Consider the following 15,187-nt stretch of genomic DNA (forward strand, 5'->3'; position numbering starts at 1 on the left):
CCACAATAACAAAGTTTCAAAGTATGTCCCACTGCAACAGGACTGAATGGCAACACTTAGAAAATCCAGATAAGATACCTCATTGTTTTGATTTGCATTTCTTTGGTTAGAAAGCTTGATCTTTGAACTTTTTTTTTTTTTTTTTTTTTTAATGCCTGACAGATGAGATACTAACACTATCTTTTCGCTAATGGCTCCCATATTTATATCACTAACCCAGACCTCTCCTGACTTTGAACACCATACGTGGATGTTTCACAGACATCTCAAACTTAACATGCCTTAAATTGAACTGCTGGCTTTTTAATCCCCAAATGTGCCCCCACACTTATGTCTTTACCATCTCAATAAACAGACCACCACTCACCCAGGTTTTAAACCAGAAACCTAGGAGTTAGCTTCAGTTCCTCCCTTCTGAATTGCCACATCCAGTCCATCAACAAGGCCTGCCAGTTCTAGCTACAAAATGTACCTTATGTCCTTCTGTTTCTCTCTCCACTGTCATACCTTCATCTAGGCCACCAGCATCTCTCACCTGAAATATCCAAGCCATTAACTATAAAGACCTGGATGATCTGGCATCTGCCTCTCTCCAATCTCGTCATATATCATACTCCCCTTGTTCACTAGACTGCTGCCGTAATAGCCTTCTTTCAGTTCCGAACAGATCCAGTCCTTTCCTTCTACAGAGTCTTCGTACATGTTGTTCTCTTTGCATGGCATGCTCTTCGTTTATCTGTCTTTCTGGGCTTTGTCTTTCTCCCCTACTGGAATGTATACTCCATGAAAGCAGTAGCCATTTCTCTCTTGTTCTCTGTGGTATGTCTAGCACAGGGCTTGGTATATAGAAGGTGCTCAAAAAGTCTTTATTCTTGTCAAGCAGCGGGGAACAATATGAGCAAAAGCCCAAGGCAGGGTAGTTGGAGGTATGTACAGGAAATGGAGAATAGTCTGATTTGTCAGAACCTAAGAGTAGTATGGTTGGAGAACTGTAAGGAAGTGATGTGTATGGGACATTGAAAGGGAAGAGAGGGGCAGAAAGACAAGTTAACGTGTTATAATAGTACTTCAACTGGGAAGAAGTGATAGAAATGAAGTTACAACTATCAGAGATATTAGTTTTGCAAGAAGCATTTATATGATTAGAAAACAAATTGTTCAAATCCTTATTTAATTTCTGTAAGTCCTCCATCCCCCACCTCAGGACTTTACACACTGAGGCCATCCTACATAAAACACCTGAATGGTATGTGCTCTCTCTCCCTCAAAACCTGTTTCTTCACATATCTTCTCTACTCTAATTCCCATCTTTGAGGCATAAGTCTTGATTAACTCTACCTACATTCTTTCGACAGAAATGGAGAAGTAGAAGCTGGGTAAGTAATGAGTCTAGTTTTAGATTTACTGAATTTAGGTCCTAAAGTGACAACTGGACAGCCATGTCTATAGACAGATGGAAATGTGTAACTAAAACTTATCAGACTGTTTTGCTGCTAGTGCTAAAAATTCAGGAGTGTCACTGGGTGTGGATAGTTTGCCAAGAAAAAACATGTAGAGAGAAAAAAAAAAAAAGTCAAGGGCAAAACCTTGGGGCAAATTAAGGGAGAAAGAAGATGAAAGAAAGAGCAGAGGTAAGAGACTCAACAAGGTACAGGTAAAAGTACTTATAGAAAGAAGCCTGGGGAAGAGAGAGAACAAATGTCATGTCCTCTTTGAAGCTTCTCTCTACCTGTCTCCCCTCCCAGATACTGTAGCACTTAGTTTATGTTACTTATAAGGGCATAACAATCTGTTATTTTCTAGACTTGGAACTTCTAGAGGTCAGAGACCTTAACTAATTATATCCTTAGTATCCTAATTATATCCTGGGTACCCAACCAGTAATTGTATCATAGTAGGTACTTGAGGTATCTTTGGGAAGGACAGAGTGGTCATCAGAAAGATGGAAGCAATATAGTATAGCAGAAAAAGCCTGGGCTTTGGAGTCAGACCTGGGGTGACCAGTCCAATTTCTGCCACCTAGTAGATGGGCATCATCTAGCCCTCCTTAACGTCAATTTTTCCCATCAGATAACAATATTTTGCTGCTTACAAAGCACTTTCATGAATATTGTTCATTTGATCCTCTTAACAGCCCCGTGAAGCAGATATTATCCTATTTTAGAAATAAGGAAATAGGCTCTGAGTACTGACTTCTCCAAAGTTACGTGGCTGGTAAGTGGCCAGGCATTAAACTCAGGTCTTCAAATTCCCAGTTCTAGTGCTGTTTAGAAAAGAGAGAAGAGTGGTCATTTGAAAAGGCAGAACATGGATCGAGGGAAGGTGTTTCTAGGATAGGGGAAAGGCACCAGTAGAGTGAAAAATTGTAACTGCTAATGACAGGGAGGATGATTGATTGAGTGAGGCTTGGAAGAATGTGGGTGGGGACAGGATTTATAGCCAAAGTGGAATGGTAAAGACAACAGTGGCTCCTTAAAGGCAAGAGGAGAGGAGGAAAGGTGAAGCTATAGAGATTTTAAGGTAAAAAGGGAAATTGAATTTCTACATTGGCTGGCCATCTGGTGAGCATGATGGTGGCATGGAATCCACAAAAGATGAGCAAAAAGCTGAACAAGAGTGACCGTTCCACTGAAGTTTGATCATATGAATTTGTGGTTGACTCATTTGACACAAATTTGTAATTCGTTACCTCTCTTCAGCAGCTTGGGAACAGAAAAGGGGAATGAATGATGAAAGTTGCCCAGAGTCAGAAGGGTGACAGGCAGTGGGGAATTCTAGGGTGATAGGGAGTGTTCGCATGCAGTGTCTCACCATAGGAAATCTAGAACAGTGACACAGGTCTAGGACAGTGGTTTACAATCTGTTCTGTCGAGCCCTAAGATTCCACCACAGTGCCTGGGTAGGGCGCATGTTGGGAGCCCTCCTCTGATTTAAACAGGGCGGATTTTATCTTTTATTACTTTTTTTTTTTATTACTATAAGCTCTCATAAGAAGAAAGGGTTCTTCTGCTAAGACAGAAAGGTTTAAAAATCACTGGCCTCAAGGAATAGGAGTTCAGGAACTTAGAAGTCCCAAAGATGACTAGGAGCAAAGTCATAGAAGCAAAGGAAGTAGAGAAGAAGGAAAGACCAGAGAGTGTGACTAGACCACATGCATGCAGAGGATGGGAAAGGAAGCACAGGAACCTTATTCAAAGGCCTAGTAGACTAACCAAGAATATACCCTTGATTACATACATTCTAAGGCCCTGATATATATATGTGCGTGTGCGTGTGCGTGTGTGTGTGTGTGTGTGTGTGTGTGTATATATATATATATATATATATATATATATATATATATATATATATATATATATATATATATATATAGTTTTTTTTTCCCTGACTTAGGTACATCCAGGAAAGAGGGTGGGGGTAGGAGTGGCACCAGAGTTAAGTGTTCTCAAGAGATATCTGTAATAGCATTCATGAACTAGGAATTGACCTGTGTAGTGTTTGACTCAGAAGGCCACCTGTGATAGTGCTGTGACAGTTATTTGTAACATTACATAAAGTGCCCACTTGTTGATTAAAAGAAGCAGAAGAGCCTAAAAGATTTTATAATAAAGAATGTTTCCAGAGGGGAGGTTCTTGACTTTTTGTGGGTCGTGGTCCTCCTTAACCTCTCCCCAGTAAAAAAAAAAAAAAAGAAGAAGAAGAAGAAGAAACATACATGTAGAATTCTATACAAAATTTGGGGGAGTTCAAGAACACCCCTCCCTCCAAACTCTGTCCATGGACCTCAGGTTAAGAACTCCAGATTTGGGTGAACACCCACAGAGGAGCGTCTGGTTCTGGATGTCTAGAGTGGGGTTCCAGACATAGATATTTCAAGATACTTCTCTTGGAAGTTGTGGAGTTTTCCCTTGGTTCCTCTCTGCCTCAAGACCTTACATCCAATAAATCAGCAAATACTGTTATATTTTAATTACGTCCACATCTCACCACCTCCCTATTTCAAGTCACTGTCTCTCACTTGGATTGTGGCAATATCCTCTTAATTGATTTTCCTGCTCCACCCTTGCCTCCCACCCCCCCAAGTCTACACACAACAGAGTAGTCCATTAAAAAAATGTTCATTTCATGTATTCTATTTTAAAGCTTCCAGTGGCTTTCTCTTCTCAAAATATCATGACGTTTGATATTTCGTGTCTTCTTGGCCTACAGGGTTCTACAAACTATGGCCCTGACTATCTCTCTGACCTCACTTCCTATTATTCTTCACTCCATGCCAGCCACACTGACCTCCTTGCTATTTCTCAAACATGTCAGGCCAGCACTCTCCCACCCCAGGACCTTCATATTTGCTTTTCCCCCTTAGAACACTGTTTCAGATACTGGCATGGCTTCCATCCTTATTTCCTTGAAGTCTTTGCTCAAATGTCATGTCTTCAAAGAAGTCTCTCCTGATCGCCCCTACTTTCGCACCATCACTCTATCCACATTACCTTGCTTTTTTTGCTTCTTCAGAGCACCTCACCACCACCTGACTCATCTATTTCTTTTTGTCTGTCTTCTCACACTAGATTGAAGGCTTAAGGAGAGCAAGGACTTTCTTGTATGCACTGTTGTGTCTCAAGCACTGAGAACAGTACCTGTCACGCAATAGGTACTCAGTAAATAGTTGTCCAGTGAGTGATAGGTGACATACTAGAAGGCATCTTGAAAAAAGCAGGCAGGGTGGATATGAGTCTTCAGATTATACTAGGATGAGTTAGAGGAGTTGGAAATGTTTTGCCCAGAAGAAAAGAAGAGATGACCATTTTTTAGGCTGTTTCACAAGGAATTCCTGCATCAATGGCAGGTAAATGACCCCTAAGATTCTATGACTATTTGAAGCTGTAATTCCCAAATAGACATTGTATATACTAAGCACCCAACCTAGTAAAGGTTGATGTCATAAAATTACTAAGACACTCCCATCTCAAAATATGATGGGAAGAGTTGCTCAGATCAGGTTACTTTGATATTTTTCTAGTTTCAGAATGTATTTCTCAGCTTCTGCTGATACCTTCCTTGCCTTGTAGTCTTGAGAGAACTGCCTTGGTGGCAAATTCTGAGGTATAGAATCTGTATTTTTGCCTAAATGGAAATCGGTGTACCCGGTCATTTGTAAAGGTAAAATTGTATTGTGGCCTTCTTTTGAAGGAACACCTCTTTATTTTTAAGTTCATGGTAATGCGTTTCTGTGGAACAGATACAAGCAGAAGAAGGAGGTGGAGCATAGGTTGTCTGCACTGAAATCTGCTGTGGAAAGTGGTCAAGCAGATGATGAGCGTGTTCGTGAATATTACCTCCTTCACCTTCGAAGGTGGATTTGTATCAGCTTAGAAGAGATTGAGAGCATTGACCAGGAAATAAAGATCTTGAGAGGAAAAGACTCTTCAAAAGAGGTAAGCCTCGTCACTGTCTATATTGCTAAAAAAGCTACTGTCAGAGACTTGAATCTTCTACAGGAGAGTAATCGAATTAAAATCCTTTTAAGTCTCCATAAAATCATTGTTCTTATTAAGATTAGTGGAGGAAGGCTGAAGGTTCACTAGGATAGCTTTCTTTCTAGCTTATAGTATTGTTCCCCACTGCTTTCTAACCTGTAACACACTTCCAGTCTTTTGTAATTTTGTGACATGCCAGGAGGGAGAGAGCCTTCTCTGAAGTGAAAATTGGTTTGGGCTGTGAGCAGTCATGACTGCTGAAGGAAGGCATAGGGAGGTGGGCCTTGAAAACCTGTACTTGACTGTAATAAACAGGAAGAGGGATAGGATGGGAATGAAGAAGAAGAGTGTAACTTGAGAAAGAGAAAAGAGTAAAAAGAAGATAAAGCAAAAGACATGGAATGTGTTTAGGTTGGGGGAGAAACCAGGATTTAACCTTACACAATGATACACTCTCACACCTTAGGTCACCCAAGTATGAAACACAGCAAGGACATCTCTGTGCACAAAATGTCGGGCATACTGGTAAAGAAAACTTGTTGTAACGCCACTTTGGCTGTCTCTAAAGATCATAAATGTGTTTTGGAGCTGCTACTTCAAAATATTAGGCTCTGCTGCCACTTTTTTTTTGGTTCACAATATAACATGAATTGAGTTCAATTTATCAGCTAGTCGCAGGCATTTAAGTCCTCAGAGAAACCTCTTGCTAATTCGATTTTCACTGATTAGCCCAGGAGCTTTTGCCTCAGGGTAACATCAACCTAGTTTCTCGTGTGAAAGGATCAAAGAATGAACAATTAGTATTCTAAAGCCTTAAGGCCCCTTGGGCATATCTAGATCAGTGGTTTTCAAGCATCATGAGGCTGGACTCTTCTGGATCCTCCCATCTCCTTAGTTTTTTGTTTTTATGCTCTCTCATTTGGTATTGGGATTGGCTCTGGAAGTGATGGAGTTTAGAACCAAGTGAACATCTTTTCTTTGATCTTTTCTTTTTTTGGTGTGCCCCTGGACAGCCAAGTTTCCTTGAAACATTTCTATACACCTATATATGAAAGATACTAACCCATTCTTCCCCCGCCTTGCATTTAGGAACATCCACTTCTAAAACATCCTAGGGAGCTCATGACAGTTAATAGCAAAATTACATTGGACAAGGTTTTAGCAGAAGGGTCTTCATAATTCAGCTTTAGCACTGAAGGCCAGGCTAAGGAAAGGGGCTTCAAATTCAGCTCAAGGGTTTTAGATGGAACATGGAAGAAGGCTTTGGAATCTTCCTCTTTGGAGGGGAGTATTTTAAAGTCAAGTAATTTTTCACTTGTGGTGAAATGATTCCTGGGAGAGCTTTCTCTTCCTTCCTTTCCAGCAAGATACTTGGGCCACCTCAGGAGAGCTAACCAACCTCCACCATTAGTATTCTGCAGATATATTTTAGAGACTGATAAATAGGGCTTTTCAAGCACCTAAAGACATAAGAGCCTGCATGTAGTGGGGTGGGCAGAATGACAAGTACACTTCTGATAATTAATTTCCTTTTTAGGCATCAACTTCTCACTCATCTCGTCAGGACAGGCGTCCAATGAAACCGTTTGTTCTCACTCGGAACATGGTCCAAGCCAAGTAGGTAGTATTAAAAAGTGGGTTGCCTTTGCAAGCCCCATGCTTTTGTGGTTCATTTACAGTGCATGAGTAACAGAAGGTAATGGCTTCACCTGGGGAGGCTGTTCTTTCATCAGAGGGATATTATCTCTTCTGATACTTTCTCTGTCTGTCTTCATCAGACATTTCTCTCACAAACTCGAGCTTAAAAATAGGCTAGAAAGGAAACCAACAAAAATTAATTAACTAATTAAAAACAGAAAGAAGTAAAGAATCTAAGGGAGAATTGTAGACCTTAAAATTGTTTCCCACTGTTTCCTTCAGCTACAGTTCTCAAAAGGACATGTTTGCCTATCCAGGTTTTAATTCTGAGTTTTGGGAGCTTTTCCATAGGGTGGCAGAAGAGTCTTCTTCCTCTGTGTATCTTTTATACCCTCCAAGTATAAATACTCCTTCCATCGTATCATCACTCCTCTGTGGGGCGTTAGCCTCCAGGATTGCTTACTGAGAGATGATTCTGGGCTATTTATCTTCTCATGAAAGCTCTTGCCTTTAATTCTCCTTCCTGGATGCCTCTTTTTACATATCCTAACAGCAGTTTGCACAAATCCTCAGAAGATAGCTGGGTAGGGGAGCAAGGATGAAACAGACACAGGATTTATCACGAAAGAGAAGAGGCTTTTTAATAGAGCTATTTATGTTTACTTTTCTAAATGCAGTGTGATTCTTGCAGAGTATTTGGAGCTTGTTACCCAAGTCTGGCATCTATGACAGTGAATGACTGGTATGAAGAGCATCGGAAATTTGGAGCATTACCCGATCAGGGTATAGCCAAGAAAACATCAGGTATGGAGGGGTGGGAGGAGAGTAGTTATACTACTACACTACTGGTCCCTAACTCTGGAGCAATTAAATTCAGACCAAGTATTTTTGCCTTTTAGAAGCAAAAGAAATCTGGGCAAGGATTCTGAGTAATAGATTCTAGTCAATATTTTATTTCATTTATTATTAAAATAAATAGCACATGATTTTGGGAGGATGGAGGCAGTGGGACAGCATAGTTTTCTAATTTCTCTAAATATCATGGCATAAAAACAGACTGAGCAGCTAGATAGCAAAGCCAAAAATCCATAGATAGCAGTTCTGCTTCTGGTAACAGTAGATAGGTTGTATCAGGCCAACCCCTCCTATAGATAACAATTACAGACTGAACAGAATATAACAAAACAGCTATCTGAAGGCACTGAGAGTGACCAAAATCAGACATAAACTGTAGGGCAGTCAACATTTATAAGAAGGGAACGGAACGGTACTTGGAACTTCTTGAGGGCAAGGACTTTGGCTTACTGTGTTCTTGGTGCTCAGTTTGGTAATTAGATCATGGTAGGTACTTGGAAGTGTCTTTGGGAGGGAAAGGTGGAGCTGGTAGTCATTAGAAAGATGGAAGCAATATGGCATAGCAGAAAAAGCATGGACAGATCTGGAGTAACCAACTACTCCTACCACTTAGATAGGACATCATCTAGCCCTTCTTAGCCTATTTTCCTTATCTCACGTATTATCTCACTTGATACTCTTAACAACACCATGAAGCAAACATTCTTACTCCCATTTTAGAATGAGGAAATGGTGTCTGAGAACTAACCCAAAGTAAACATAGCTAGAAAGTGGCCAGGCTAGGGTCTTAATACAGGCCCTAAAATTCCCACTTCCAATGCTGTTTCCACTGTAGCAAAGAGAAGAGTGATCATTTGAAAAGGTTTCCTGTTTTTTGTATAGCTTTTCACCCATGGGCAGGCTACACTTGCTGTAATATGGAGGTAGGTAAAACTTGGATAGAAACCAGTCTTATTGGATGAGGAAGGAGAGAACTGAGTTCAGGGTGACTGTAGCAACTGAAAACTGAGAAGATATCCCAGGAGAGAACCACAGAGGAGGAGCCCTAATTGTATAAGCCCTGCCCAAATCTCTGGCAGACTACTAAGCTATACAGGATTGATGCCAAGCACCCTCGATAGAGCTAAAATAACTGAATGGATAATCTAGCTACTGCCCAATGCAGAGGAAACAGAATTTGGAATTTTCATTCTAGACAAATGAAAACTAACTAAAATGAAAAATCAGTACTTTTTAGAGGAACAAAACAGAATTCATAATCTCTACAACATAACCGTTCACAAAGTCTGGGATTCAGTCCTAAAATACTATACGTACGGGAAAAAAAAAAAGAAAATGTGACTTATAGTCAAGAGGAAAAGCAATCAATGAAGACCAACCCCAAGATAACTCAGATGTTGAAATTAGCAGATAAGGACTTTAAAGCAGCTTATTTCTATGCTCAAGGGCATAGGGGAAAATATACTTGTAATGAATGAAAAGGTAAGAAATCTCAGAGAAGTTGAAACTGCACAAAAAATTCTGGAACTGAAAAATACAATATCTGAAGTGTAAAAATCAAACCAGACTTATAGATACAGACAAAAAAAAGGGTGGTTGCCACAGGAGAGGGAGGTTGGAGAGGGGAAATAGGTGAAGGGGATTAAGAGCTATAAACCTCTAGTTATAAAATAAATAAAGCCACAAGGGTGTAATATACAACATAAAAAATGTTGTCAATAATATTGTGATAACTTTGTGTAGGGACAGACGGTTACCAGATTTATGGTGGTGATCATTTCATAATGTATGCAAATGTCAAACCACTGTAATGCACCTGAAACTAACATATTGTACATCAACTATATTTCAATTTTTTAAAATTGGATGAGATTAATAACAGATAGGCAATGACAGGAGAAAGAGTTGGTTAACTTGATATAAGCCAATCTGAAAAAAAAAAAAAGATTGGTAAAAAATGAAGAGCCTCAATGACCTGTGGAACAATATAAAAAGTTCTACCATATGTACAATTGGAATACCAGTAGGAGAGAAGAGAGAGAAGGGGCCATTTAAAAAAAAATGAAGAAATGATGGCTGATATGTTCCCCAAATCTGTGAAACACAAATTTTCAAATTTAGAAATATCAGTAAGCCCTAACTAAGCAGGTTTTAAATACAGTGGAAAACCAAGCATAGGCACATCGTAGTCAAACTGCCAAAAACAAAAGAAAAAGGGAATCTTGAAAGCAGCCAGAGATAAAGTACATATTACACACAGAAGAACAATGATTTGAATTGTTGTCACCTTCCCATTTGAAACAGTGGGTCCCAGAGATAGTAAAGCAATGCCTCAATTAAACACCCCAATTTTATTTATTTATTTATTTAATTTTTCGTTGCATTGGGTCTTCGTTGCTGTGTGCAGGCTTTCTCTTGTTGCTTCGAGCGGGGCCTACTCTTTGTTGTGGTGTGTGGGCTTCTCATTGCGGTGGCTTCTCGTTGCAGAGCACAGGCTCTAGGTGCTTGGGCTTCAGTAGTTGTGGCACATGGGCTCCACAGTTGTGGCACAGGGGCTTAGTTGCTCTGTGGCACGTGAGATCTTCCCGGACCAGGGCTCGAACCCGTGTCCCCTGCGTTGGCAGGCAGATTCTTAACCACTGTGCCACCAGGGAAGTCCCTTAACACCCCAATTTAAAAATGCGTAAAAGACCTTAGACACCTCACAGAAGAAGATTATATAGATGGGAAATGAGCATATGAAAAGATGCCCAACATCATATGTCATTAGGGAATTGCAAATTAAAACAACCGTGATCCCACTACACCCCTATAAGAATGGCCAGAATCCAAAATACTGACAACACCAAATCCTGGCATAGATAATGGAGCAACAGGGACTGTCATTCATTGTTGGTGGGAATGTAAAATGGTACAGACACTTTGGAAGACAGTTTGTCAGAATTAAACATTCTCTTACCATGCTATCAAGCAGTCATGCTCCTTGGTATTTACCCAAATGAGTTGAAGTTAGGTCCACACAAAAATTGCACACAAATGTTTATAGCAGCTTTATTCATAATTGCCAACATTTGGAAGCAACCAAGATGCCCTCAGTAGGCAAACGGATAAACTGTGGTACATACAGACAATGGAATAATATTCATTGCTAAAAACAAATGAGCTATCAAGACATAAAAAGACATGGAGGAAACTTAAATGCATATTACTAAGTGAAAGAAGCTAATCTGAAAAGGCTACATACTGTATGATTCCAGCTACGTGACATTCTGGAAAAGGCAAAACTATGGAGAGAGTAAAAGGGTCAGTGGTTGCCAGGGATTAGAGGAAAAGGGATGAATAGGCAAAACACAGAGGATTTTTGGGGCAGGTAGACTACTCATTATGATGCTGTAATGGTGAATATATGTCTTTATACATTTGCCCAAATCCATAGAATGTACAACACCAAGAGTGAACCCTAATGTAAACTGTAGACTTTGCATGATGATGATGCATCAGTGTAGGTTCATTGATTATAACAAATGTACCACTGTGGCTCAATGTTGATAGTGGCGGGAGGCTGTGTCTTTGTGGGGCAGGGTGTATATAGGAACGCTGTGTACTTTTCATTTAGTTTTACTCTATACCTAAGACTGCTCTAAAACTAAGGCCTATTTTTTAAAAAATAATGCAAAGAGAGAAAGCTATAAAGTCAATGGAGAAATTAAAAGGGAGGAAGGCAAGAAAGAATGGAGAAACAAAAAACAGATGAGATGAACAGAAAACCAATAGCAGAATGGTAAATCCCAATACAGCCATGTCGGTAATTATGTTAAATATAAATGGAGTAAACCTTCAAATTAGAAATCAGAGATTGATTACCAGACTCAACCACCTGCTGTCTACAAGAGGTGCATTTTATTTGTTTTTTAATTGAAGTATAGTTGATTTACAATATTAGTTTCAGGTGTACAGCAAGATGACTCAGTATTTTTGTAAATTATGCTCCATTATAAGTTATTACAAGATATTGAGTATCATTCCCTGTGCTATACAATATATCCTTGTTGATTATCTATATTATACATAGTAGTTTGTATCTGTTAATCCCATACCCCTAATTTGTCCCTCCCCACTTTCCTCTGCCCTCTTTGGTAGCTACAAGTTTGTTTTCTATATATCTGAGTCTGTTTCTGTTTTTCATATCCATTCATTTGTATTACTTTTTAGATTCCACATATAAGTAATATCATACAGTATTTGTCTTTCTCTGTCTGACTTATTTCACTAAGCATAATACCCTCTAGGTCCATCCATGTTGCTGCAAATTGCAGAATTTCATTCTTTTTTATGGCTGAGTAATAGTCCATTCTCTGTGTGTATGTGTGTGTGTGTGTGTGTATGTATATATATATATATATATATATATATATATACACACCACATCGTCTTTATCCATTCATCTGTTGATGGGCACTTGGGTTGCTTCCATCTCTTGGCTATTGTAAATAGTGCTGCTATAAACATCGGGGTGCATGTATCTTTTCGAATTAGTGGTTTCATTTTTTCTAGATATATACTTAAGAGTGGAATTGCTGGACCATATGGTAGTTCTATTTTTAGGTTTTTGAGGCACCTGCATACTGTTTTGCATAGTGGCTGCACCAATTTACATTCTTACCAACAGTGTACGAGGGTTCCCTTTTCTTCACATCCTCCCCAGCATTTGTTATTTGTAGACTTTTTGATGATAGCCGTTCTGACAGGTGTGAGGTAATACTTAACTGTGGTTTTGATTTGCATTTTTCTAATAATTAGTTTTGTTGAGCATCTTTTCATGTGCCTGTTAGCCATCTGTATGTCTTTGGAAAACTGTCTCTTCAGGTCTTCGGCCCATTTATTGGGTTGTTTGTTTTTTTGATGATGAATTGTATGAGCTGTTCATAATATTTTGGATAGTAATTCCTTATGGGTCACATCAGTTGTAAATATTTGCTCCCACTGTATAGGTTGTCTTTTCATTTTGTCAATATTTTCCCTTGTTGTGTAAAAGCTTTTAAGTTTAATTATGTCCCATTTGTTTAGTTTTGCTCTTACTTCTTTTGCCTTAGGAGACAGAGCCAAAAAAAAATATTGCTATGATTATGTCAGAGTGTTCTGCCTATATTCTCTTCTAGGAGTTTTATGGTTTCAGGTCTTGTATTTAGGTCTCCTAATCCATTTTGAGTTCATTTTTGTATACGGTATGAGGGAATGTTCTAATCTCACTGTTTTACGTGTAGCTGTCCAATTTTCCCAGCACCACTTACCGAAGGGACTGTCCTTTCTTCATTATATATTCTTGCCTCTTTTGTCAATAATTAATTGACCATAGCCTATTTCTGGGCTCTCTATTCTGTTCCATTAATCTGTGTGTCTGTTTTCGTGTGAGTACCATGCTGTTTTGATTACTGTAGCTTTGTAGTATATTCTGAAGCCTGGGAGCATTATACCTCTGGCTTTGTTCTTTTTCCTCAAGATTGCTTTGGCAATTCAGGATCTTTTGTGGTTCCATATGAATTTTAGGGTTATTTGTTCTAGTCCTGTGAAAAATATCATGTGTATTTTGATAGGGATTGCATTAAATCTGTAGATTGCTTTGGACAGCATGGCCATTTTAATAATATTAATTCTTCTAATCCAAGAGCACAGGATATCTTTCCACTTCTTTGTATCATCTTTAGTTTCCTTTATAAATGTTTTATAGTTTGCAGAGTATAGGTCTTTCACCTTCTTAGTTAAGTTTATTCCTAGGTATTTTATTCTTTTTGATGCAATTTTAAGCAGGATTTTTTTCTGTTTTATTTTCTGATATTTTATTGTTAGTGTATAGTAATGCAACAGATTTCTGTATATTGTTCTTGTATCCTGCAACCTTGCTGAATTCATTTATTAGTTCTAATAGTTTTTGGGTGGAGACTTTAGGGTTTTCTAGATATAGTACCACGTCATCTGCAAATAATGACAGTTTTACCTCTTCCCTTCTGATTTGGATGCCTTTTATTTCTTTCTTGTCTGCTGTGACTAGGACTTCTAATACTATGTTGAATAGAAGTGGGGAGAATGAGCATCCTTGTCTTGTTCCAGAATTTAGCGGGAAGGCTTTCAGCTTTTCACCGTTAAGTATGACATTGGTTGTGGGTTTGTCCTAATTGGCCTTTATTATGCTGAGATATGTTCTCTCGATACCCACTTTCAGAGTTTTTATTATTAATGGATGTTGAATTTTGTCACATTGGTTTTTCTAAATCTATTGAGATGATCATGTGATTTTTATCCTTCCTTTTGATAATGTGGTGTATCACACTGATTAATTTGCATATATTGAATTACCCTTGTGACCCTAGAATAAATTCAGCTTGATCGTTGTGTATGATCCTTCTTATATATTTTTAGATTTGGTTTGCTAATATCTTGTTGAGGATTTTTGCATTTATATTCATCAAATATACTGGCCTGTACTTTCCTTTTTTTGTAGTGCCACACTGTGGCATGGAGTGAGCAGGGCCAGAACATTCAGCTTGGGCTGGGGTACACATGCAGCAAAGCAGCTGTGGGAAACCCAGTAGCTCTGCTGCCATCAGAAGTCTGGGCTGCTTCTGGGGCGCCTCTTGAGTAAATTCCAGCAATGGTCACCACTGTTGCCCCACGTGGGCTCCACCCTAGGGCCAGGTCACCTCTCCATCTCAAGGTCGAGTCTTTTTTCAGGTCCTGGCCACCCTAGATCCAGTGTCATGCTTGTGGCATGAAGTGAGCAGAGCTAGAACATACTTTCAACTCTGGCTGGAGAGCACAGCAAGGCTGTTGCATGAAACCAGTAGCCTAGGGTAGCAGGCTGCTGGTTTCTCTACCCTACCTGGGGACAATCTACCATGCAGTACTCATGAGTGGAGCCCAGGCTTCTCTATGGACTTCTGTGTATCTTTCTTACAACCTTGGTTGTACAGGAGTCTTTCTGCCAATTTCCAGTTAGTTTTCAGTGAGACTCGTTCTACACGTTGATATATTTTTGATGTGTTCATGGGGAGAGGTGAACTCCACATCTTCTTACACCACCCTCTTGATCTCCTATCAAGAGATGCATTTAAATATAAAGGTACAGATTGGTGGAATGTAAAAAGATTTTTTAAATATACCATGCTAACAGTAAACATAAGAAAGCTGCAGAAGCTATATAATGTCAGATAAAGTAGACT

General features: G+C 39.2%; 1 protein-coding gene across 1 annotated transcript in view; it reads left to right on the forward strand.

Moving 5' to 3' along the window:
* LOC137757637 (immunoglobulin-binding protein 1-like) overlaps positions 1–15,187 on the forward strand; it is a 36,270-nt gene that overhangs the window by 3,912 nt on the left and 17,171 nt on the right. The window contains 3 exon segments of the mRNA XM_068534239.1: positions 5,240–5,435; positions 7,015–7,094; positions 7,807–7,919. Coding sequence (XP_068390340.1) covers positions 5,240–5,435; positions 7,015–7,094; positions 7,807–7,919 — 389 coding nt within the window.

Source organism: Eschrichtius robustus, chromosome Y (genome assembly GCF_028021215.1).
Source record: "Eschrichtius robustus isolate mEscRob2 chromosome Y, mEscRob2.pri, whole genome shotgun sequence".
NCBI classification, from domain to species: Eukaryota; Metazoa; Chordata; class Mammalia; order Artiodactyla; family Eschrichtiidae; genus Eschrichtius; species Eschrichtius robustus.